The following is a 26,104-nucleotide window of genomic DNA, read 5'->3' as shown; positions in this document are numbered from 1 at the left end:
GGAAAGAGCAGAATACATGTTCACCAACACTATGAAAGAAAAAACAGCCAAATTTTTTTTTATTTTTACTGTTTTTTTAAAAGGTTTTTTTAACCTATTTGTATTTTCTATTAGATTGAAAATAACTTGTAGCACATTTGGCTGCTGATATCTAAACAACTTACAGGAAAAATAAAATGAAACCAACAAGTAAGCGGCACAAAAAGGAACATGTGTGATAATAAAACAAAGAAATTTTAATTAATAATTCGTACCTCTGAGCATTAAAGAGTCAGAATGAGAAGAAAAAAAGACCTCTATCATGTGTTGTTGTTTGTGGATATTTCTTTTCAGAGGAGATCCTGTGTTCACACTTGGCTCACTGGTGGTCGCCTGACGGAGAGAGACTGGCTTTCCTCACCATCAACGACACCCAGGTACCCAACATGGTTCTGCCCCAGTTCACCGGCAGCACCTACCCCAAAGGACTACAGTATCCATATCCCATGGTAAGTCTGAGAAAGAAAGTCCTCACATCATGTATTAAGTTACAGAGAAATACATAAAGACTTTTATTCTTACTTGTTTTCCTGCTTTATTCCATGCAAACCTTATATTTTCTCTTTTGTCTTTAACCCATTAGATACAGTAGATAACAACATGGCAGCGTCATAATATTTTGCCTTAAACCCCTGAAATCAACAAATACTATTTAGAGCTGGATCAACAGAAAATGTATGCAAATATTTCAGAATAATTGCTTCAGCTTCTCATATGTGAAGATTGATTCCTTTATCTTGTCATCTATGATAATAACCTCAATAGACTGTAGGGTGGAAAAAACAAGCAATTTGAACAAGTGACATTAGACATGTTTAATCTTTTCCCTAATTTGCAAAATTTTTAACCTTATTCAAAACAGACTAGACGAAAACCTACCTGAACACAACACACATGCATTGATATTTAATAGAGACAGACCCGAATAGCAACATAATGATAAGAAATAAATGTACCTTGCACCAACAATAAGAGATTCTGTAGTCAACTGGACTATATTTGTACAGAAGACAATACTTTTCGAATAAATTGTATATTTGTGAATGATTTGAACTGATTTTATACATCTGAAATATTAAAGGGTGCCCATAACAAGATATGATAACAGGATTAGTTGAAAATGCAGGACCTGTCAGTTTATATTGCACTTTTAGATGAGCAAATCCTAAATATATTACCTTAAACAAATTGCTATACAATGAGCATGTAACATTTGGGGGGCCCTTAGGTTCTGGAGCCCTGTTGCCCCATAGGTAATCCATCTCTTTCCCCAATCTTTAGGTTTCACAGTGAGTGTGAAAATCACATTCTTACAATAAATGAAGGTGATGAACTAAATTCAGAATCTGCTTCAGAAATTGAAGAGAGAAGAAGATATTTTAAAACAAACTGTTTATTTCAAACTGTACTTAATTATATATTTTTTAGACAAAATGTCTTGTTTTTGCAGTATTTATATGTAGAAAATGTGCTGGAAGACTTGCTTCCTGAAAAGCAGTTAAGAGTAGACTTTATTCAACATGGTGCTGTGTGGATTGTCAGGTTCACTAATGGACGGCAGGTCAGTACTCTGTAGTTTCAAAGAGAAACTTACTCGCCATCCTCCTGCTACTAAAATGGAAAACTTTTCAGGAAGCTTCTATTATTAGTGGAGGTGTGCTTACTGTTTGTGCATCTGTACAGCTCTTCAGGATGAAATCATTAAGGGGGGAGGCAATGATCTTAACTAGTTTAGTGCAACAATTCCCAACATGTTAAAAAAGCGCTCAACACTATTTAATACTGCACAAGAAAGAAAAGAAACAACTAAAATGATTAAACATCCAATAAAACTTTTCAACTGTTTTAATCAATAAAAAAGCTATAAAAGCCATAAGAAGCACCTGATTCTGTTTTCTTGAATCCCCCCAAAAGAAACTCCTTTTATGGCTAGTTGGGAGATACCTTTTAGCTAAAGCATTAACTGACACTTCTGCAAACTCTGACTTTAATTTAAAATGATATATTTAAATGTATTTAATTAAAGGTACACTTCTTAGTTCAAAAGAACAAGAAAGCTGCAAGAAAATATTTTGATGTTCCAACATAGAGTGCAATATTTGAATGTTTTAGGTTTTGTTCAAAGTTAGAACGATTAGTAATTTGCATAAAAGGCATAACATTAATTCAGTTAAATTGTATTTATAGAGTGCCGGTTAATAACAGAAGTTATCTTATTGCACTTTTCATAGAGCAGGTCAAGTCCGTACTCTTTGTAATGTTATTTAAAGAGACCCAACAATTCCCACCATGAGCAAGCATTTGGCAAAGGTGGCACAGAAAAATTTTAGTTTTACAACTTAAATATCTGCTACACAGTTTGACTCAGAGCCTAAAAACTGAGCTGTTTCTGTAGTTCCTGCTTAAGGGTAATTTTATCAAATATTTCCTCCCAACAACTTTGTATGGAATAATTATAGGTAAAAGGGAGACAGTGTTCAAGTGGTTTACTTAATTCCTGGTATAACTTTAACCTAACTGCAAGTCAACTGAACATGCAAGCATACTAGTTATCATATATGGAGAATAAAGTTTAAATGATACATTAATATTTATTAAGTAAAATTAAGTGTTAATTTAAAAGGTCAAAGTGCAAATCACAGCACATTTTGGTGCTGTTGCAGTTTTACTAAACTGATATTATTAATCAGTGGGATAATCTGCTCCCATCGCACTCACAGAAAATGTAGTGTAGTGATAACGATATTATCTGATTATAATCTCTCTGTGTCTGTCTTCAACGTTAAGGCCGGTCAGACAAACCCAGTTGTCAAGTTGTCGGTGGTCAACCTGTTTGGAGCAACACACACGCAGGAACTGCAGCCTCCAGATCAGCTCAGACTCAGGTAACATACACAAATAAATAAATAAATAAATACAGCAGTGGTGCACAAAGGAATTAAATCCTTTCTGATTCTCCTCTCTGCGTCTTCTCTGCAGGGATTTCTACATCACCATGGTGAAGTGGATCAGTAATACTCACCTCGCAGTGCGGTGGCTTAACCGGCCCCAGAATGCTTCACTGCTGACAGTGTGTGACGCCACCATAGGAATCTGTCTTCAGGTGGGTACGTTTTGATTGGACGACGGGGTCGAAGATTAAGATTAGGATGAGATATTTGCAACAACATCTGTAGCCACTGAGGCAGATAAGCACTTGTGGATGTACAACATTTAGCTACTTTACACATAAAAGTGAACAGTCAGAGTAGTTCTTTTCAAAATGTTGGATACTGGAGTCTCTACCATGTTCCTGTCTTCATTTTCAAGTCTCACGCCCAGTCTCTTAGGGCCAATAAGGCCCAAGTGAAGCCATAAATGGTAACAAACACTGGCTGCGTTTCAATGTAACTGACTCACATGGCCATGTGTACATTCAGAGTGCATACTGGTTGCAAAGAGACTCATTTTATGAAGCAATTTCAATGTAAGTGAAAGACAAAAATACATACCAAAGTTTATCTGAAGCTAAAATGAGCTGTCTAGGTTGGGTGTCTCCCAAAGTTATGTATGTTTTAGTACCAAGTTCCCTCTTTGTGTTTCTGCAGACAGTGTTCTTGAACTGTGGTGGAGGAACAGTAATACAAAGAAGGAATTTTGAAGCAAAAAGAGGAGGATACTCAGTTGATATGACTAAAACATTTTTACACAGAACTAGGGCCAGGGTTAGAGGTATAATCTGAGCTTCATGGGGGTCTCTAATATAACAATAAATAAATCCTAGACAGAGAGACAGACAGAGACTTCATTACTCATTACTTGGTCCAACACTTTCTCTCTCAGACACACACTCACACACAGCAGCTCAGTATTTACCCCAGATGTCTGCGATATTGCAACAAAGTTTCAATAGCCTGAAATATGCCAACAGAGACATATCGCACAAGAAAAGAACGCAATTCTGCCCTTTGTGTTGTTATTTTACACACTGCTCGCTTCTGGCACACAGTAGCAAGCAGATGATCATATGTAGCGCTCTACTAATTGGAGGATGCGTCATAAAGCCAATAATACAAAACAAACAAGCAGCAGTCAATAGAGAGTCTAATACAGTAGTAGACTACAACCAGTGTAAGAGCCCATGGATTTATAAATGCTCCGTACTTGTATAGCGCCTTTCTAGTCTTTTCGACCACTCAAATGCGCTACAGTGCAAAATGTTAACCAGCAGCTGTTCGGCAATTTTCATACACCACATAACACAATACTCTCAGGCTAGTAAACAATAAAGGCTGTTCTCTTACCATTACGGAGAAAAAATACACCAATGCGGTCTGTTTTCTGGAGGCTGCAGTCACATTCCTGAAACCCATGATGTTGAAGTCAGATGTCCTTTTTCTATCTAAGATTGTACGGAAGGGAGAGGTTCAAATTGGTCGATGGGAGGCCTATTTAGATCCACAAACAACAAGACTGTTGGCTCGCAACCAGCCCCTGGTTTTGCAGTCAGTGTCATTAGATGCAGAAAAACCCCTCTCACACTCTGCAGAAGTTGGGAGAACAGTGTTGCTCAAGGCTTTACTCTGATGGTGCTGACAGCTTCTTTGACAGATCGCTCCAAGGAGTTTAGCAAACTTCCCCACTACACAATCTCCAAATAAAACAAGCTCTGTCCTTTCGGCCCGAAGTGTTGATCCAGTGGCTTCAGCATAGCTAAAAGCTCACTATTGGGTAGACGCCTAGTAAGATTAGCAATGATGGACTGGTAAAATTGGGACTTGTTTATTTTAGTTTCAGTGAGGTCACATCCTTTGAAATGTTTGGTGTATGTGTCGGCTTACATTAACCAGGTACGTGTCACGTTTCTGTAATTTTAGGGAGAGACTTTGAAGTTCACGTAACACATCTTTCATGTCACTTGACCAGCGAGGAATCCAGTGGACGTCAGATGTTTATGTAAACCGGTGTACTTGGCTGTCTCTACACTGGAAAGGAAGCCATCCTCACTCACAGACTTAGTCATGTGCTAATACTGTGAAATCCTTCAGCACAGCTTTGACCGTGTTGAAAATCCTGGGCAGCCGTTTCTTTTAACTCCCTTGCATTTTGGGGGGACTGGTGACTGGTGAGAGAAAAAAACTCTAAATGATAACAGCCTGCCACCACCTTCAATGTGTATTTTACTGCTAATTCTAAGCAATTTGCAAGACAATAAACTGCCTGAAGTTGAGGAAAATCCTGTTTCAGTCGAGCTATGAGTCCAGTCGGTCTCCCAGTTAACACCGATGCCCCATCTGTGGCTATACTGATCAGGTTTTTTCGAAGACACTCCTCGTCCATTCCTGCTGCCAGGGGGCAGTTTTTGAATGCAGTACACAGCAACTCTGAATCTGTGCCCTGGTCCAGTACAGCAATGTCAAGAAAAACATTGTCCACATCTCCATTCCCAGTGACATCGCACCTGACATAAATAATCATGTATGAGCGTCCATTAATTGTGCTTTCATCAAGCGTTATGCTAATATGGGAATCAAGTGATTTGACAGTGGAAATAAATTTCTTTTTCATCTCTTGTGCAATTTGCTCTACAATCTGGGCATGAATGATCGGATCTGTGAGCAGGGCCGACTGTTGCACCATTCATCAAATTAAATTTTATAATGGGATTTAATTTTGTATAAGGCATCCTTTCTTTAGTGACAGTATAGGCTTCCCTGAACAAACTAGCTGTCTCCTTAAACTTAGTGGATCCGAATTCTGCAACTTTCCTTAGAAGCACATCTTTTTGTTTGATCTCTGCTATTTCAAAAGCTCATTTGTGAGCAATGCTGTCACGGTGTATGTAAAACTGCTTTTGGACAGGGCTTCTTCTTCTTCTTCAGGGCACTCCCATTGATCCAGGCCTCTGCCAAATGCACTCCAAGCCTTTTCTCAGACAGTAAAAGTGTCTTGGCTTTCTTACATACAAGGCCTCCAACACCATCCTCCTTTGCAAACAGGCAGGGGTTCCTTTCTTCCCAGGATCGCCACTGATTGTGCCCCCACTTCTGTGGTTGTCATTCCGTTGTAGCAGACCCTTCATTATGGGGCTGAGCTCCCACGTAGCGAACCCTGACTGGGGCTGTGGATTTGGTCCCCCATTACATTATATTATGCTTTAGAAAGGGATTTATTTGTGGCCAATATGGACATATGGAACACTTCCAAAGAACAGACAGGAGTATGAGACAATCCCTTAAGGTCACAATAAAATAGAAAAATTCATCCATGAACCCTTACCGTAATCCTATCTGTGTGATCTGCATCTTCAACATTTTTCTTATTCAATACACGAGACAAAGGTTTAACCATAAACTCTCACCTGATTGTCTTTATAAGTCAGTTAACCAGTTAATTGCATATAACGTACTTCTACAATACTGTATTTATCAGACACACACATCAGACTGAATCGTATGACAACAACACACAAAATTCAAGTGGAATGTACATTTGATATATTTAAATGTATTGAATTAAAGTTTAACTTAGTTCACAAGAACAAGAAAGAAAACATATTTTGATGTGCAAACAGTGTAAATTTTATTTTTTTGTTTTAGCTTTTGTGCATTAGAACAATGATAAGTAATTTGCATAAATGCATAACATTACTTCAATTCAATTGTATTTATATAGTGCCGGAAGTTATCTTGCACTTTTCAGCAGGTCTAAACCGTACTCTTTGTAATGTTATTTAAAGAGAACCAACAACTCCAACCATGAGCAAGCATTTGGCAACAGGTCTCCAGTGACATACTAGTGAAAACAAGGGACAGACAAAATTAAAGGCTGACTTTTTTTTTTAATTTCCCCAGCAACAACTACTCACAATGTCTTTGTATTGCACATGTAACCATGTTTTCTGCTCTTTTATTCAGAGGCACGAGGAGTCTTCAGAGACATGGCTATCCAGACAGGTAAACTTGAAAACAGACATTTTTCATAACCGTATTTAACAGCAATCTCCTAACAATCCTTATATAAGCATGTCTTCTCCAGTTATTATCCTCACAGCAATATACGATATTGAGGGAAGACTACAGCAGGACTCATTCATGCATGAAGTATGTCACCTCTGAGGTCTGTGTTTCTGTCTGCAGAGACAGGAGCCACTGTTCTCCAGCAACAGAAACAAGTTTTTCCTTACTCTGCCCGTTAAACAAGGAGGTCAGGGAGATTTTCATCACATCACGATGTTCAGCAAAAAGGTGACTCCAGAAGGACTCTTCTCTTTCCTCTTTATCCTCAACATCCTGTGTATCCTGTGATTCTTATTCTCTCACTGCAGAAAATGGCCACCTAATAAGACCTAAAAGGATAGGTTGTGTATTTTCTTGTGTTTCCAAATCTCCAAACTGATTCTCTTTCAGTTAAGAAGCGACCAGGACGAAGTTCGACACTTAACGTCAGGAGACTGGGAGGTGACACAAATCGTAGCTTATGATGAAAATAACCAGATCATGTAAGTTTAAGTTTTGTTTCTCACATTAAAAATTTTATTTCAATTAAAGGGGCATTATGTAGTTTACAGTGGCGAGTAGTGGTACTAAATTGCAGCCTGATGTGTGCTTGTACGTGTGCTTACCTCATGAATGAGCAAAATCTGCTCATGAGCTTCACACAAAGTGGCTGAAACTCATGTAAACTCCCACTGCAACGTTGCATGGTTGCATGGTAAGGTTACATTTACTGCATTGAGCCGACGGGCTACATCGGCGTTAGCTCGCTTGCCGCTTTTCAGTAACTATTTGTGCCCTCTTTTAACCAGAGAGGCTCAGCAATGTGAGCACAGCTAAATGTATTGCGTGATAATGAAAACGGTTAGTGAGCTGGACTGAATTTTATAAATGAGATCGTTGCCACATTTTATAACAGTTAGACCGCATTAAGTAATGTTACGGTAGTAAATGGGTCTTCCACTGTGTTGTCCTGTACCGTTATGTTGCATTATTGTAAGTAACAGTGACTGAGACGGGTGGGAAGCTGTGTACCTGAGTTTCAGTAAATCAACAATAAATATAAATTGACCGTCACAAAGCAAACAGTGGTGGAACTGTGCTAATGTAACGTCACCTCCCTCTGCCTTTCATCAGTATAGGTTAGTATAAAGAAATCGCTCCACATTTGCTTTGTACTAGGGGTGTGCATCTTAACTGGTCTCACAATTCGATTCGATTATGATAATCAGGTCAACTATTCGATTCAATATCTCGATGCATCACAATGCATCACCTCAAGGGTGGGAATTTCTGGCACCTCATTACCATAAAGTTGTATTTTTCTGACTGTGTGACTACTTGGTACTTTTAAAGCACAGTATTTCTAACAATCCAAGCAAGTAGGTAGTAATGAAATGCAGATATTTAATGTTACTTCTTATAAATATAGCTAGCATTGCATAGCATTATTACATTATTACAGCATTATTACTGACCTCTGCTGCTGCTATTTTTATTTCTGATGCTGCTGTTATTAGCATAGCAAGTCAGATGGGGGTTGAACCCACTTTACATTGCTCCAGCCAAACACGTTCACTCCACCTTAAAGAGGTGGTATTATGCTTTTTGGCTTTTTCCCTCTCCTTTACTGAGTTATATATCTTTTTTGTGCATGTACTAGGTTTGCAAAGTGAAAAAAGTCCAAAGTCCAGCCCAAAGGGAATTCCCATCTCCCACAGAAAGCTCTGCTCTGAACCGTTTGAAAACAGCGCGTTTGTAGTCCAGCCCTTTACTTGTGATGTCACAATGAAAACGCGTCATAAAGCTTGCAGAGCGGCTAGCGGGGTCAGGCACGCCCTCAAACCAAGCTAGTCTGAGCAGAGGCCCTTTGGCTCGACTCGCCTTTGTTTGGTTTTCCATTGTAGAAATGTTGTACCTGTACCTGCTTCCAGGAACTTTTTTCGTATCACCTCTGTCGAGGTTCCAAGCGAGCTGAGGGATACTAAAATGTAACGTGACTGCTACTCTGACTAACGTCAGACTGCTGATTGGTCAGAGAGACTATACACTATTCACTGCATCATCATTGCGTGCACCAGACAGAGGCCAGCAACAGAAAGTTATATATTTTACAGTTTTCAGATGTAATTTCATCAGCAAATCCACTTCTGAGAAGTTTTGAGGTGAGAAATCAACTGTGTAGATTTCGAATATTGACAGTTTTACGAGAAGTGATGGCGGAACAAAAATGTGCTTGAATATTTTCGGAGTTGAGGAGCTCTGCAATTGGCAACAGGGGATGCCTGTACCAACCAAGGAGCGTGTGAGGATTTGCGCTATGGTAGCATTTTTGGGCAAGGCAGCATAGATCGTTGGAACACCGGCAGCAGTTCAATGTTTAGTCCTAAAAGACGATGCAACTCCGACTCTGTTTGGGCCTGGAAATTCGCAACCTGCAAGTATGCTTTATTGGTTGTGAATTATATTTAAAATAAACACGGCAATGTAACTTCACAGACTTTTCAAGTGCGGAGTTGTTGTAAACGTTGAGCTTCAGCAATGTGCAGTATGAGAAAAATATGGTGTTTTTTGAAAATTAAACCATGTAAACCTGTTCTGGTACATCCCCTAAATAAGATTTTGAACCTGAAAATGAGCATAATACCAACTCTTTAATATATCTGTTCCTTTTTCTTTGTCTCATCTAGTGTAGTTGCTTGTTTATGTTTTGTCTTGTAAGTTGATTATAGTAATCTTGTATTGAGCACCATGGGCCTTGAGAAACGGCATTTTGTTAATTTGTGTACTCGATATGTGGATGAATGACAACAAATGAAATTGAACTAGCAGCCAAAAGATGTCCTGCTCAGCTTCCAGACTGCAGTCTGAAGAGATGTTAGCTAGTGCTGACTGTAGCACTCATGTTTTCCTCTTCTCCGCTTTCTTTCACGTCACCTACTGCCGCCTGTCACGTAGCTGTCTTTTGAAGAATGAGCAGAGAACATTAGCCAAGTATTGATCATGTGAAAGTTTAGTAGCAGCAGTCTTTCAATCAACCAATGGCTGTCGAACAGGGAGAACCACATGTCTCTGTTGTGTGCATAACGATGCATCACCTCGAGACCCGCCTTTTTGTTCCATCAATATTACGTTATCAATTAACCTGTAGATAATCGATTATTGACATTTGTTAATCGATTCATAATTGTCCAAGTCAGCATCACAATGCATCTAAAAATCAATAATTTTTAACACCCCTACATTGTACCATTACATTTTACTGTGACATAGCACCGGCGGTACACAGGAAAGTAATGAGTCGCGTTAGCTGGTGAAGTCATGTAGAAAGCCAAACAACTGCACCGGATAACGTTAGCAACTGCTCGGTGTTAGCTGGCGTGCTAACGTTATCTAACTTGAGCCAACTAAAGCAGAACATCACAATATATTTCACATGCTTTGCAGTAATTTTTGTTAACCTCTCCAATAGGATGAAAGTCAACTCTGTCGGTTTTAATATCCAAAAGAAAGCGGAGGTCTCTCCATGACTCAAGCCTTTCTGATTGTGCTTTCACTCAAACTCAACCGGATTATCGTTTGGCCCAAAGGGCTCCAGTACATAAAACTTTTGTGTTGGTTTTCATCCTTACATGGAGTTAGTTTTGGAGTCTGTGTAGTACTGGGAGCCGGTCTTTTCGTGGTCTTAGCGGACTCCATCTCGTTAGCTGCGGTGTTGTTGCTGTGTGTACGGTACAGATCCAGAAGGGAAGAGTCTCGGGAGCACACATGCATGGAACAGCCAAGGGATTTCATGGAAAATCACATAGAAATAGGCATACTAGCCATCAGAGATAACAGAAAAACCCAGTGAGTGGATCATATTTATGTGAGATTACAACCCCTTCACACACAGGCAAAATAAAAAGGATTCATTTCATTAAAAAAACTACATGTAGCCCCTTTAAATTGAAAATGATTGTTGTTACATACTTACTAAAGCTCCCAGCACCACTGTAGCTACTTACTTAAATAAATATGTTCATAATTATGATAAATATGTTACCATAATTATGCAGATGACACACAGATTTACATAACCATTTCACCAGGGGACTATGATCCCATACGGGTGCTGAGTAACTGTATTGAGCAGGTCAACGGCTGGATGTGCCAGAATTTTCTTCAATTGAACAAAGATAAAACTGAAGTTATTGTTTTTGGAGCCAGGGAGGAACAATTGAAAGTCAGCTCTTGACTTCAATCTGTAATGTTAAGAACCACAAATCAAGCCAGAAATCTTGGTGTAGTCATGGACTCAGACCTGAATTTGAGGAGCCACATTAAGACAATTACAAAGTCAGCCTACTATCACCTGAAGAATATATCACGGATTAAAGGACTTACGTCTCAGCAAGACCTGGAAAAACTTATCCATGCATTTATCTTCAGTCAACTCGACTACTGTAACGGTGTCTTTACAGGGCTCCCTAAGAAATCCATCAGACAGCTGCAGCTGATTCAGAACGCTGCTGCTCAAGTCCTCACTAAGACCAAAAAGGTGGATCACATCACTCCAGTTCTGAGGTCTTTACATGGCTTCCTGTATGTCAAAGAATTGATTTAAAAATCCTGCTGTTAGTTTATAAAGCACTAAATGGTTTAGGGCCAAAATACATTTCTGATCTTCTGCTTCGTTATGAACCATCCAGACCTCTCAGGTCATCTGGAGCAGGTCTGCATTCTGTCCCCAGAGTCAAATCTAAACAAGGAGAAGCAGCATTCAGTTATTATGCTCCGTATATCTGGAACAAACTCCCAGATAACTGCAGGTCTGCTGAAACTGTCAGTTCTTTTAAATTAATACTGAAGACTTTTCTTTTTACCATTGCTTTTAATTAAATATTTAAGATTTTTCTTTTTACCACTGCCTTTAACTAGTAGATTGATAACTTACACCGCACTGTAACTTTTACTTTCCTGTTTTCTTTTTCTTTGTTTTTAGCTTTTAACCATTGCTTTTAATTAAATATTTACACGGTGAGAAATGAGTAGGTAATTGAGTGAAAAGATAATGAGAGTGAGATTGAACAGAGTGAAGGAAGTGGTCTTAAATCTCGCGCCTGAGTGATTTGCAGGAACCTCTGTCCACCTGTAAACGCGCAGGTGGGTCCAGAGTATAACTGGATCAAAGCAGCCTGCGGACAGACATGTCCTGGTTTCTCTGTAGTGTCCGAGGGTTTTTGGAGTTTCAGTGGACCCAAAGATTGCTATGGACCTGAGTACAGACTAGCTAGAGAGAGTAGATTAAGTGTACTTCTCTGTTTATTCTCTTTTCAAAATAATTGTAACTCAATTATTTGCTCAACCCCTCAGCCTGTTTTTATGTTCCATTTAACTCTTTTAACACTGATTGTACACTGCACTGTAACTTTTATTATTTTTTAATGTGTATTTCCCTATGTTGCTTTTATGTTTTATGTAAAGCACTTTGAATTACCTTGTTGTTGAAATGTGCTATACAAATAAACTTGCCTTGCCTTCCGACACTATATATAACACTGTGAAAATACTCCATTGCACTGCGTTAGAAATATTGCTTATTTTTTAATTTTATTTAACCTTTATTTAACCAGGAGAGTCCCATTTAGATTAAGAACCTCTTTTGCAGGGGTGACCTGGCCAAGACAGGCAGCAGCATATAAAAAAAACCACATAGGTACAGACAAATAACACAGAAGACTAATAAGCTAACATTTCATAAAGTCATTTTAAATCATTTTTACAAACTAAGAGCATTTACACATTAAGGCATCTGCCTCTAAGTCTTTCATTTTGGAGCAGTTTAGCGAGATTAATTCAGTGACTTTCAAGTCCTTTTGCAACGTATTCCATGCTGAAGGTGCAGAAAACAGAGAAAAACTTGTAAGTGAAACTACATAGTGTGGAGCATGTAGTTAAAGTATTAAAAGTAAAAGTAACCCTGTGAGAGATACACAATTATATCCCATATTACTGGATTATACTTAAGGATTCTTAATGATCATTTATGTCTAAGTATTACTTTACTGTTATAGTTGTTTGAAGTGGAGCTAGTTTGAAGCATTGTAGATGCTGCGGAGTAGTTTAATCTGTCACAATACATTGTATATTACAAATTCATCATATTTTATAAGTAAAATCTTAATCTGCAAAGTAAATGGTAACTACAGTTGTCAGATAAATGAAAAGCTGTAAAAAAGTAAAATATTTTCCCCTGAAATGCAGTGGAGTGAAAGTTTAAAGTAACAGAAAAACAGTGCTTGAGTAAATGTACTTATTTGCTTTCCACTCCTGCTGATGCTACTACTCAAACATCAAAATTATTAAAAATACATTCAAATAATTAAAAAAATTAAAAGCAGCAAGTGTCATGAAAAGAAAAGACACAAGTAAAGTACCTTAAATATGTACTGAAGTACAAGACTTGAGTAAATGTACTTAGTTATATTTTACCACTGTTGCTGTACCTGAGAGGAAGATCTGCACACACTCTTAGCTGAAAAATACTTTGGAAAGAATTATTTAATATAGATTGTAATTTGTTGTTGCCATTGTGTAACTATGTGCCAGCTCCAAACTGATGAAAGAAAGAAAACACACTTTAGTTAGAAGCCACATTTTTATCTTGATTAAGGCATTTTTCCCATTTCCCAGGCTTTCATCAAGAACTTAAATGTTGTGCTTATTACATTTCTCTCTACCACTACGACTAATTTAACTCTATTCTGTAAATGCTGAAAATAAGTTTTTAAAAAATTCATGTTTTAGAACATCTACTGTCTCACACTTTGTGAGCCGCAGGGTTCATGACTGTATAAATCTGTGTTTATGGTTGGCCAGCCATGATGTGCAGTGATTAGTGAAGGCAGATGTATAATGGATTTGTGACCTTGGCCTACTTTAGCTGCTCTGCTTTCCTCTACACAGATACTTTCTGAGCACAGAGGACTCTGCACAACACAGACATTTATACAGGTAAAATACACTTTGCTATGCAATAAATTAACCATATTTGTGTTGTTACAAAGCCTTTTGTTCATTATTTCTCAATGTTTGCAATTTTCCACTGTTGTGTGTAATGCACGTTACACTCTTTTCTGTTTCCAGTAAACATGTCATGTGTTTCCTCTGGCAGTGTGTCCACCCTTGGCCTGTTTCCACGGCAATGCCTCACCTGTGGGCTGAAGGAGGAGTGTTCATTCTTCGACGCAAACGTCAGCCCGGTTGCACAGCATGCCATCCTGCACTGTAAAGGTCAGGGAGAGTCAAAGAATTAAATATATTATCCTTAACTTCTTCCAGTTTTAAAGATTTTAGGAAGACTATAATCTGGTCATATGTGTTACTGTAGACTAGTTTTTCTCAACGGGGGCGGTACCGCCCCCCCAGGGGGCGTTCTGAGGACGATGGGGGGACGCTGGAAGCAATATTTTGGACTGAGCTGCTTTTGGGGGGCGTTTGTTGGTTGGAAATTCTAAGGCGAGTTTACACCAAAGATTCACAACAATACAAGTTAAAACTTTAAACTACTTCCAAAAAAACTGTGCTCTGCAACATTAAAACCTACCAGTTTAGTCCACTGCACCAGGGTGAGACGGTGTATTTTTTCTCACACCAGTGAGTGACGTGGATCCACCTCGCGCTGTGAGTTGTGAGAGTTGCAGTTTGTGCCAAAGCGGACATATACAGGAGTTTCAGTAGGCTATAAAAATGCACTTTATCAGAGGTGCTGAAGTTAACATATTTTTACATTTGTCGTGAGATTTCTGCCTGATAATAGGTGTTGTCCCTTGTTGTGGCAATTCGGGATTCTTGCCCAAGGACACTTCAACATGCAGCCTGGAGGAGCTGGGGATTGAACCGCCAACCTACCGACTAACAGGCAACCCGCTCTACCTCCTGAACCACAGCCGCCCCCTTCTTTTTTTTCCTCTTTTTTATTTTCTTCTTTTCCCTTTAAATACATCGTTTCCTAATATGTCCAATATACGGTTTTCTGCTTGACACTGTGCAATAATAACTGCACAAGTCTATCTTAGTGAACATTTATTATAAGGATCTTATTATATATTTCTTATAGAAGTGCACTGCCTTTTTTGGCAAATTCTAATCCACCAAAATTTAAATAGGCTAATGACGTTAGTCACCTGTTACGACTTTTTTTCTTTACATGTTTTTTTTACTAGGCCTATTTAAAATTGTATTTGACTGCAGAGCTGCAGGCAGCGCGTATTCGCGGAGCACATCCTCTCGCTCGTCCCTCTCTCTCTCACCCGTCCCTCTCTCTCTCACCCGTCCCTTGATCTCTCGCTCTCTCCCTTGCTTCAGTGATGGTTGCGTGAGGATTAAAAATACTGATACTAAACATAGTTTATATAATACTACATCCATTAAATTTGGGTTGTACAACGTACTTTGGTATTTGCTTGATTATGAGAAACTTCCACATTATGAAGCAGTAAGTTGAATCTATCAGGTTGGATGTTGATGAGATAACTATTTACAAGCCAGATTCTCGTTTTACCAATTACCATAACTCTGTAATGACATGAACGTGACATGAGTACAGCCTCAGAGCCCCTAGCACGGCTGTAGACTGTGTTGTTTGGTGATAGGAGACTACTTGGTTTAAAAGTTCTTTTTAAAAGAATGAGTGAAACATTTAGTTTAGTCTTCTACTTCGTATAATGGTATAATGTCAGCTAAATGAATAAATGTAAATAATGATGTATGTAAAATTTTAGAAAAATGCCTCTTAAACCCCTAAATAAGTCATAAATGTTGCTTTAAATATCGAATTTCTAATGTGTTTTATCAACTTCTTGTGTTACGTTCATAAAAACAAGAATATTTGACTCCCTCCCACTGCAGGTCCTGGAGTTCCAGCTGTGCTGCTTCTAAGTTTTGATAATGTGGACTGTAAGTAGTCTTTATTCTACTTAAGATGAAACCATTTTGTGTTTCTGTTATGTTTGTGTGGGCAGGCAGATGTGCCTTTTCTCACACGCCTGCTCTGAAACGGGAAATAATTTGCCGTAATAAGGCATCCTCATCTTATTTGTTTGAAAACAAGACTTGATGCCACGTCGAGCTACACTGGCATTTTGTACGTTTAAAGAGGTTTCATTTGTTCCACACTTCGCTATGCATCCCCACAATTTATTTAAAGTAGCTAACAGTCAGTTCTCTTGACTAAAACAATTTCAAAAGAAAAAATGAGTTGAAAATGTACACAAAATGGAAATGTAAAAGTGCTGATTCTTATGATTAAATATTTCATTTTTATACCACTACTGCTATTCGTGTGTTCATAATGTGTAATTTACTGAGGCTAAGCTGTTTACCATCACACATGGGTAACATGGTTTCCCTAGTCCTGTTTAATTTTATTACTTAAATTTCATAATCTTTATTCCTGGTTTGGTAGATTTGCTAGGGTTTGGATCACTGCTATCACCAGAGCCTCGCCTTTGACTCGTGATTTATGGATTAGTGTAATAATTAGCTAGAGAGAGCTGAGAGAAGTCAACTTGTTCTATAAAGTGTTAAACATTGCAAGGACTATCACAGGGGAAACTTTACCCCATAGAAAAGCTGCTCCTTATCAGAGGTGGGGATGTTAGCAAAACGTACATTTACCAACCTAACTGGTTAGTCTTCATCTGGTTGGATGCACTGGTGCGCCTACATTTTTCATTTAGGTGCACTGCCACAAAATTTAGGTGCACTGAAGTTTTTCACAGCACCTTCCATTATATCCCATACATATTGATAGTTATGTAAATTATTGTAAACAGGAACACCTACAGGTGTACAAGTCGGATGAGTGCAGTAGCAGAGAATAGAGGTGTGGACCCAAATGCAGACTACAGCCAGCAGGATGCAATTCAATCTAAGATTTATTAAAGAAAACTAAGCAGGCTTACACTGGGAGCACAGCGGCAATTTTCCAAACAAAATTACGCCAAACAAAAACATAATCCAAAGGGAAAATCCAGAAACAAAGAACAAGGTGCAATCCAAAGGGTAATCCCAAAAAGCGCAGGGACAGGACAGAACGCTCAACACAGACGAGCACGTCACAAAGACTGAACAGAACAAGTAAAGCTTTAAACACTAGGTAACGAGCAGGGCGGGACCAAACTCCACATAAGGATGCAAAACAACAATAAAGATTTATGTGCTGAAGCCTGACAGGCCAAAATCAACATCAGAAAGGCTGGAGTCACGAAGAGAGTCACGTTTGCTCGCCGGCTAATGCCGAGCAGTTGCTAACATTATCCGGTGCAATTTATAATATGTCCTGTGTTCCACCAGTATTATGTCAAAATGTTGATTTAGTCTACAAGAAATGTAACGGTACAAAGCAAATGTGGAGTCATTTGTTTAGAGTAGCCTTTATACAAGGCAGGAGCAGCCTGCAATTTAGACTTATTGTGGTTTAACCGATACTTAGGTACAGAGATTCTCCACCATCAGTCGCTGTAACTTTCATGACCCACATAATATACAATACTGCAACAAAACTGCGCAGGACAACAACAAAGAGGAAGACCTATTCACTACAGTAAAGTTACTTAATTGCGGTCTAACTGTAAAGTGTGGTAACAATCTCATTTATAATATTCAGTTTAGCTCACTAAACGTTTCATTACCATCCGTTTAGCTGTGTTGACATGGCTGAGCCTCAGGTAAAAGATACAAAAAGCGGCAGGCAAGCTAACGCCTATGTATCACGTCGGCTATGTCTGTGTCTTTCCATGTTGATTGTGGGATCTCTGTATGAAAGCGGTTGTGTTTCGAATTGTGCTCGCTCATGAGTTCAAGTGAGCAAGCAGCGCTCCTTCTCTGATTTTGATTGCCCTCTCACCACGAGTGAGTTTTGGGGTAGACACACACAGTCACACATCAATGGTGGCAGTGATCCAAACCCCAGAAACTCCACCAAACCTGGTAATAAAGATGATAATATGTGATAATATGCTGTACTTTTTTTAATGAATGCCTCCTGTATGTGCTTGGTCTTTCTTGTCTACAAAAAAAGTTTAATTTAGAGCAAATAAATAGCAGCTCTTACTCAACTCTGATAAATATAATTTCTCATTTCACAGCGTATTTCATCTTGGAGAACAACCTCCCCCTGCGGTCTGTGCTGGAGGCTAAAAGGATGATTCAGACTGAAATTCGGATGATCACTAATGATAACTTTGGTACAAATGATCTGCACTTAACAGCTGTGTGTGTTTGTGTGTATTGATTTGCATCATCATGAGATAACTGAGTTATTCTGTCGTCTCTAATATTTCTCGTCCTCTCAGAGCTGCCGCTAAAGCTCATCTATCCTCCTGACTTCTCAGAGTCCTACATCTATGGCCTCCTCCTTATTGTGTAAGCTTATCCCGCTGTAATTACATTTACATTTTTTTCATTTATAAGACCAAGCTTAGTAAGGACAGCTTCACTCCTCTGTACCTGCATGCTGTTAAATACATTTTACAAATCAACAGGAGTAATAAATGAAAATAAAGAAATGTTAGATGAGAAAATGTAAATGTAGCAACCAATTTCTTATCTTAGCAACAATTTGAATGTCCTATAATCCTTTTTGTATGCATCAATAAATATCACAGTCTCACAATATGTGTTAACCTTGGGGGAAAATGTTGCTTCAACAAAATGGAGAAACCTGAAGTTGGAACCTGCCAGAGCTGTGCAGTTAATAGAAAATAATACACAGGTCTATCAACCTACTTTAGTAAAGGTACAGAAATATTCTCAGCAAAGTGTACTCATCGAATGCGACAGATGTATTATTTTATATGACATTCTTAGATTGTTAATGCTGATGCATCACAGTGTAAGCAACATTTTACTGTTGTAGCTGCTCAAGGTGGAGCTAGTTTTAACTACATTATATACAGTTAGCTAGTTTTAACTACTTTATATACCATTTGCTAGTTTTAACTACATTATATACAGTTAGCTAGTTTTAACTACATTATATACAGTTAGCTAGTTTTAATTACTTTATATACCATTTGCTAGTTTTAACTACATTATATACTGTTAGCTTGTTTTAAGTACTTTATATACAGTTAACTTAGACTAACCATGTTCCGTACACTTTGCGCACTTCACCGCACTCTACTGACCACTACTCTGTTAACAGCCTGACAAGCATTTTTGTGTGCTCATTCCCTGGGGGAATACCCATTGGATGTTTTTTTCTTTGATTGATGTCTTTTGGACCAATAGTATTTCAGAAAAGTGGGGGAAAGTACATCCTCTGCCTGTGTACGGATATTCATAAGGGTTAATGGTGTTCCGTAAAGACGGCATAACTTGATTTCAATGGCGAAAATTGACATTTCATGTACTATAATTTGTAACATAAGTTAATCACTGCTTTAACAAGCTAGAAGACCATGCGAGATATTAATTTTGGCACGGGTTTAGCATGACCATGTAAAATGGCAAAGTTTGCATTTGTTTTTTGTTTTTTTACTATTAACTTAATTGATCCTTTATAACATCACTGAACACAGGATGAAGTGCAAAAAGCATCTGTGTTGACAGAACAAATGGCAGGGGGGTTCTCTTTCTTGATCGGGGATAAAAAATGGAGAAATGATGATGACACACATATATATAGTTTATGTATAAGCTGGAAGTATTAATTCAGCAATCGGCGGGAAAAGGTCATCTGTACGGAATGTCATTGTGTACAGAACATGGTTAGTTTATGTTACGTTTACGTTAAACACATATTGGGGCAAGGAATCATAAATAAAATAACATTTAAAATATCTGTGTATTTTGGGTCTGTCCTGACAGCCGCAGCTCTCCAGGCGACCAGGTGGTGACAGAAGAGTTAAGGCCGGACTGGGAGTGGGTGATGGCAGGATCAGAGCAGGTCATCGTAGCACAACTTGATGGCAGAGGGTCAGGTTTCAGAGGTCAAAGGTAGTGAACATTCCCATAAATACTCAACGTGTTTTGTCTTTAGCTTCTGCTATTAATTCTTCCTGTACAGATTGACTCAATATGTGGAAGTGATGGTTCACACATAGACAAACTGGCCTTAAACACTCAAGAGCAATTTTCCTTCTATTCTTATGACCTCATTTCTGACCCTCATCCTTTATCGTTGTCACTTCACAGGGTTTTACAGCAGGTCCATGAGAGACTCGGCACAGTGGATGCAGAGGACCAGATAGCAGCTCTGGAGTATGTAACACATTTTGTCCAGTCTGTAGGCATAATTTTCGTGTTCGGTGAAAGTCACTTTGTGTGTGTGTGTGTGTGTGTGTGTGTGTGTGTGTGTGTGTGTGTCAGTATCTCTTTTGGATTTGGAAAGATAGAGTTTAGCAGGTGCTTTTCTGTGAGGAAAGATTTGTGATCACCTGTGAAGCTCATTAGAATTTCAGAGACGGCGTGTTTGAAGGAGGGTTTTATTAATGCAGCGTGGAGCATCCTTAGTTTGAGCAACTCACCATGAAAGGATGAAAAAAAAATTAAGACACAGAGAGAATGGCATAATTCTAGTTGTAGGTTTGCCAGTTTTTCCCAAAGCAAAACAAAATACAATTATGCCTTTTATCTAATGCACATTTAAATATGTGACTGAAAAGTTTTTTTAAGCAGAAATGATGAAATATTCTCTGGTTCCAGCTTGTTAACTGTGAATTTGCTCATTCCCTTAGTCTTCAATGTGCTTAAACTGATCATTTGGGCTTTTGCACTGTTGGTCTAAGAAAACATGAAATTTGAATACCGGTATGTCGATGTGGATTCTGATTCACTTTTTCACTCATTATCTTTTGTAAATCAAATGATTAATTGATTGAGAAAATAATGGTGAATATTTGTCACTGAAAATAATTAGTTACACCCCTAATGCTAACAATGAATTTCTTTAGGAGGTAATTTAAGGGAAAGAGTGTTTGTGTTTAAGATGAAAATAATTAATAGATTTATTCGGGGGTTTAGGGTAGAAAAGTCTGGAGGTTCCCTGTGGATAAAAGCACAACATAATTAACGTTGTGTGTCTATATAGTGTAATTTATCTGGGAACATTTTCAAATATAAAAGACCATTGTGCTGTATTTACTGGGTCTGCATCAGAGCAGTACTAATTCACTTGTAAAACACACTTATAATTAATATTTTAAATATAAAAACACAGTAGTTGGTGAGACAGCCCTTTCTTCCTGGTTTTCCCATTTAATTTATCTCTTTTCTTTCTATGATCAGACGAGGGATCACAGGAGTACTGTGAAACCTAAACTCTAATTCATCCTCAGCTTCACTGATTATAGTTATTTCTGTTTACCATTTTTTTATACTTGATTCTTTATTAATGTATATTGTCTGCTATGTAGCAGAAGGGAGTTACAAAACACAATGTCCCTCTATAACTTGTTATATTGTGACAATAAACTTACCTTCCTACTGTCGGTGATTCACCGCTGCTGTAACCTTTGACCTCCTTACAGTTGGTCACTTGATAGTCTTTGAATTGAAACTTCTCAGTCGCTTTGAGCTGAGAGTGTGATATGAAGTGAACAAATATAACTTAAGTCCACTTGTCATTTGCTTGTGTCGAAACGTTTCCTCTGTGCTCCCCAGGTACCTGGTGAAGCTGCCATTCATTGATCACACTCGTGTCGGAGTCTTCGGAGAGGTTCGTGTATCAGCCTGTGAATGAATCAAACCTTTCACCCTGATTTCTCAGCTGGCTGAATAAATGTGCAGCGTGTGAGAAATCTGTATTTGAAATGCTCAGTGAGGCTTTTTCAAACTGTCTGACAACTCATTAACGCACACAGGATAATTCATGAGGACGCTCATGATGACATATGAACTTTATGGCGATAATGCAGTGCTCTGCTAAAATCTGACTTTATTTCATTGCATTGTGTAAAAAGGCTGTTACATTCAGTTACAGTCTTTCTCCCACATAACACGGTGTGCTAGCCCCAGTTTGTGTCACCAGTGTATTAACATTACATTCAAATCACAGTGGAAAAACATAATCAGTTTCATCCTGATTTTCATCCTGTTTGCAAAACCGTTTCTTCTGTCTAAAAAAACAAAACAAATATAATCAGACAACTTATAACTGAACTTTTTTAAATTTTCTTCCATGTCGGACAAATAGAGCTTGGAAATATTTCCATCTTTGTTTGAATTAGGAAACACAGCGGGTAAAAAATATTTTCTCTTTTTTTTTTGTGCCACATTGACAGACTATTCTTTTCATCCAGATGGTCAGAAGAGTTGTTGAGGAAATACTTTCAGAACTGCATTAAGTGTTGTTAAATTATTTCTTTTTCGGCAAAATGGGTACTTAGTTCCAGTGACCAAAATTTAATGTTAACACCTGAGATTCACAAACTGGAGATAATGGCACTCCTATAGGACTGTGGTGATCAGAAATCTGTATAATGTGTTTACAAGCCACAATATGCTAGTTTTTAGAGTACTCCAGCTTAGTATTCTGAGGTTTCTCTAAACTGGGATAACTGGCTCATTCAGGTTTCTTAAACCAGGATACCCACAGGATAAAAAAACTGATAATATCTGGGATAATAATGTGTAAACACACTCAGTGTTGTTTTTAAGCTGTGAAGGAGACATTAAACGGACATCTTAAGAAAATCAGTGCTTTCTAGGAAGTATTTATATGATGACAAAGGTCCATACGAAGCAAAAATATTCAGTTAACTAAATAATTACACTTACTGAAAATGCAATAACTTGGATCCTGCACTCTCTGACACATTTGCATGAGATCCATTATATTCTTTCATTTCTTTTCGCAACTTTTTGTCTGGTGATGCCTTAAAACAAAGGAATATTTACTTGCAACCCCTCGTCACATGTTGACCGAAGAGTGATTTCTTTTCGTTGTTTTACCTGAATCGTTTTGTCGAGGCCTGAATAGGTAAAATAGTTGAGTAAAGACTAACATAACTGTGTAGTGGAAATGTGGGGGGGGGGTTTGTGTTGCTTTTCTGTCCTCTAAATCACATTTTTATATGATACTAAACAAGTGAAACTACTTTGTTAACAGGACTACGGTGGCTTCCTCACACTGACAATGCTGAAGTCGACAGAGAAGCTGATCAGATGTGCGGCAGCTCAGGCTCCTGTCATTGATTGGTCCATGTACGGTGAGCAGAGAGTAAAATCTCTTCTTTAATACAGCCTGCAGGGAAAGCAAGTATTTATTACTTCTGCTGCAGTGCTTATTCTCGTCTCGTTTCCTTAATGTCTTTATCCTAGGTGGTGTATTGTCTTGGTAATGTAACTTTAATTATCGGTAGGGTCTGCTTTCAGGAATTCAGGCTTATTGAATTTTTAGGATAAAAAACCATCCCTCATTTCTGGGAGCGTCGAGCAGGTATTAGAGCTACAGTACAGCTGAGGAGATACTGCTGTATGTGACTATAGTTTAATATACCGAAGTGTTTCTGTAAATCCTCTGGTTTCTAACAAGTGCAAGCAGAGCGGAGTAAGGATTTCACATGCTCAAAACACACAGTGCTTTCTCTTATGTTACTGTGAAACATGTCAAATCTCTTGAACAGAAAGAAGAAACCCTTCTGTTTTATTGAAGTTGTAAAGCTGTGAGCAGATTGTTGACTGTAGCTCTTCCATAAAACTCCTCATCTTTCTTATTTCACTTTGTAACTTCTTTTCTTCCAGCGTCTGCGTTCTCGGAGAGATACCTCGGCTCACCTTCAACCGATGAGAACAGATACCAAGTGAGCTGCTTTTACCAATCATCTGCTTTTTTTATTTGTTCTTTTTTTATGTCCCAAATTGTATCTTTTCCAGCAGCCAGACGCATAAAATAAAAAAAGAAGGTTGCTGACGCGGCAATAAAACCTCCCTAATCCGAAATAACTCCAAACCAACACATAACTGAAAAATCAAACAAAAAATGTTATAGTCTATGAATATATAATATAAAATCCTACAAACTCTTTTTTACCCGTCTCTCTGTTTCCTCCTGCCCTTGTCTCGTCATCACAGGACTAACTGCTCTGTTACTGTAAAAAAAAAATACATGTAAATGTAACCTGCGGGGTGGCTAATATCCCCTAAGCTTGCAGATATATCAGAAGATATCTAGGTTCTATGAGGAGGCTAATTACACGAGGAAACGGCAAAGCACCCAATTACACCATTTAACTCCCCGCTTAATGAAACACACACCAACTTAGATGCACTTAGTCCACCCTTAGTTAAGAAGTCCAGTCCGTCCAGGCTCCCAAGAGAGGGGCGACAAAAAGGGATGCACTGAAGGTGACGACAGTGATGGTGGCAAAAATCCAGATGGGCAGATGATGGTCACAGTGGAGTCCCAGGAACAATGGAATGATGGGGGCTCAGTCCGCTCAGTTCAAGTCTACAGTACAGTCTCACAAAAAAAAACAGCCGGAATACTCTGTTAACACACCGGTTTGGACCGGTTCGGCAGCTCCGTGGGCGTTGTGTAACCCCTCTTTCCACTCCAAGAGTCTCTGTTTCGTTATCTTCACTAACGTCTCGGGTTACGTATGTAACCCTGGTTCCCCGAGAAGGGGAACGAGACACTACGTCGGTTACGACAGTATGGGAACGCCTCTAGGCGTAGCAGGTCTGAAAGTGAATGAAATCACTCCAATCCTATTGGTTTGTTGCTAGAACGGTAAGGTGTGACGGAATAACCGGAGGAGTATAAAGCACACCTGTACACACTCATCATTAGCTTAAACTATGAAGCAGGCGCTTCAGGCGGGGAGAGAGGTGCGGCGGGCCGACGCAGTGTCTCGTTCCCCTTCGAGGGGAACCAGGGTTACATACGTAACCCAAGACGTTCCCCTTCGAGGGAACTCGAACTGCGTCGGTTACAACACTATGGGAACGAGATACCCACTAAACCGTGCCGAAAAACCCCGCCTGTCCCAGTGTGCAATAAAGTGGCACGACTAAGAGGAGAGCGCACAAGTGCCAGGTGCCGAAGGAAGGTCAAGACTGTAAAACCGAATGAATGTGTGCGGAGTGGCCCAGCCAGCCGCTAAACAAACATCTTGCAAAGAGGCCCCGGAAAGGAGGGCTCGAGAGGCCGCCATGCCTCTGGTAGAATGAGCCCTCACAGCCACAGGTGAAGGCAAACCGCGCACCTGATAGGCCAGGGAAATAGTCTGAACAATCCAGTTGCTAATAGTATGTTTGGATGCAGGGAGCCCAGCCCTGGGGGACCCAAAACACACTAGTAGCTGGTCAGCCCTGCCGCACAAGAAGGCACTTTAGGGATGTATCCTGGACGAGGGTGCAGGATAGCCCTAATATTCCCCGGGGCAAACTCCAGGCTTTGCGGGGAAACCGAAAGCGCTTGGAGATCCCCCACCCTCCTCAGAGAGGTGATAGCAAGGAGAAAGGCCATCTTGAGGGTCAAGTGCTTAGCCTCAGCTGACTCCAGGGGTTCGAAGGGGGCCTCAGCCAACGCCCCAAGAACCACCGCCAGATCCCAAGTGGGAACCTTGGACCGAGTCGCAGGTCTCATCCTCTGGGCACCACGGAGGAAACGTACAACCAAGGGAAGTTTCCCCAAAGACCCCTCCCTCAGAGGGGTGTGGAAAGATGAAATAGCTGCCACGTACACCTTGAGGGTGGAAGGGGAAAGACCAGCAGAGAACCGGTCCTAGAGGAACTCAAGTACCTGAATCACCGGGCAGGTAACAGGGTCCACCGACCGCTCCCTACACCAAGTGGAGAAAACACTCCACTTCAGGCCGTACATCCTCCGTGTGGACGGGGCCCTGGAGCTGAGGAGGGTCTTGACTGCTCCGGCTGCCCCCTCAGGGGCCAGACCCACAGTCGCCATACGGCGGGCAAGGGTGAAGAACCCGGCCCTGCGCCTGGGACAGCAGGTCTCGCAGCCTCGTCCACGAATGTACCATGGCGTCCAGACCCAACAGGGCTGGAGGAACGAGAGAAAACCATAGCGGGCAGTGCGTAGTCTCTTGAGACGCAAACAGATCCACGTCTATGGGGCCGAACTCTTCGCACAAGAGCTC

At 39.6% G+C, this 26,104-nt stretch overlaps 1 protein-coding gene across 2 annotated transcripts in view; it reads left to right on the top strand.

The window, feature by feature from the left end:
- LOC119905037 (inactive dipeptidyl peptidase 10-like) overlaps positions 1 to 26,104 on the top strand; it is a 122,363-nt gene that overhangs the window by 82,922 nt on the left and 13,337 nt on the right. For both annotated transcript variants that reach the window (XM_038721724.1, XM_038721729.1), the window contains exons 9-24: positions 334 to 488; positions 2,827 to 2,924; positions 3,019 to 3,142; positions 6,936 to 6,974; positions 7,158 to 7,265; positions 7,428 to 7,519; positions 13,962 to 14,009; positions 14,170 to 14,288; positions 15,906 to 15,953; positions 18,146 to 18,244; positions 18,353 to 18,422; positions 19,869 to 19,997; positions 20,196 to 20,261; positions 21,663 to 21,717; positions 23,110 to 23,209; positions 23,745 to 23,803. In XM_038721724.1, coding sequence (XP_038577652.1) covers positions 334 to 488; positions 2,827 to 2,924; positions 3,019 to 3,142; positions 6,936 to 6,974; positions 7,158 to 7,265; positions 7,428 to 7,519; positions 13,962 to 14,009; positions 14,170 to 14,288; positions 15,906 to 15,953; positions 18,146 to 18,244; positions 18,353 to 18,422; positions 19,869 to 19,997; positions 20,196 to 20,261; positions 21,663 to 21,717; positions 23,110 to 23,209; positions 23,745 to 23,803 — 1,409 coding nt within the window. The remainder of the gene's footprint in view (positions 1 to 333; positions 489 to 2,826; positions 2,925 to 3,018; positions 3,143 to 6,935; positions 6,975 to 7,157; positions 7,266 to 7,427; positions 7,520 to 13,961; positions 14,010 to 14,169; positions 14,289 to 15,905; positions 15,954 to 18,145; positions 18,245 to 18,352; positions 18,423 to 19,868; positions 19,998 to 20,195; positions 20,262 to 21,662; positions 21,718 to 23,109; positions 23,210 to 23,744; positions 23,804 to 26,104) is intronic.

Source organism: Micropterus salmoides, unplaced genomic scaffold, assembly GCF_014851395.1.
Source record: "Micropterus salmoides isolate LMB-PRFRI ecotype aquatic unplaced genomic scaffold, ASM1485139v1 Ms_hic_scaffold_1, whole genome shotgun sequence".
In the NCBI taxonomy this organism is placed as follows: domain Eukaryota; kingdom Metazoa; phylum Chordata; class Actinopteri; order Centrarchiformes; family Centrarchidae; genus Micropterus; species Micropterus salmoides.
Note: the sequence above shows the minus strand (reverse complement) of the source record. Positions and strands in the feature narration are given on the sequence as shown.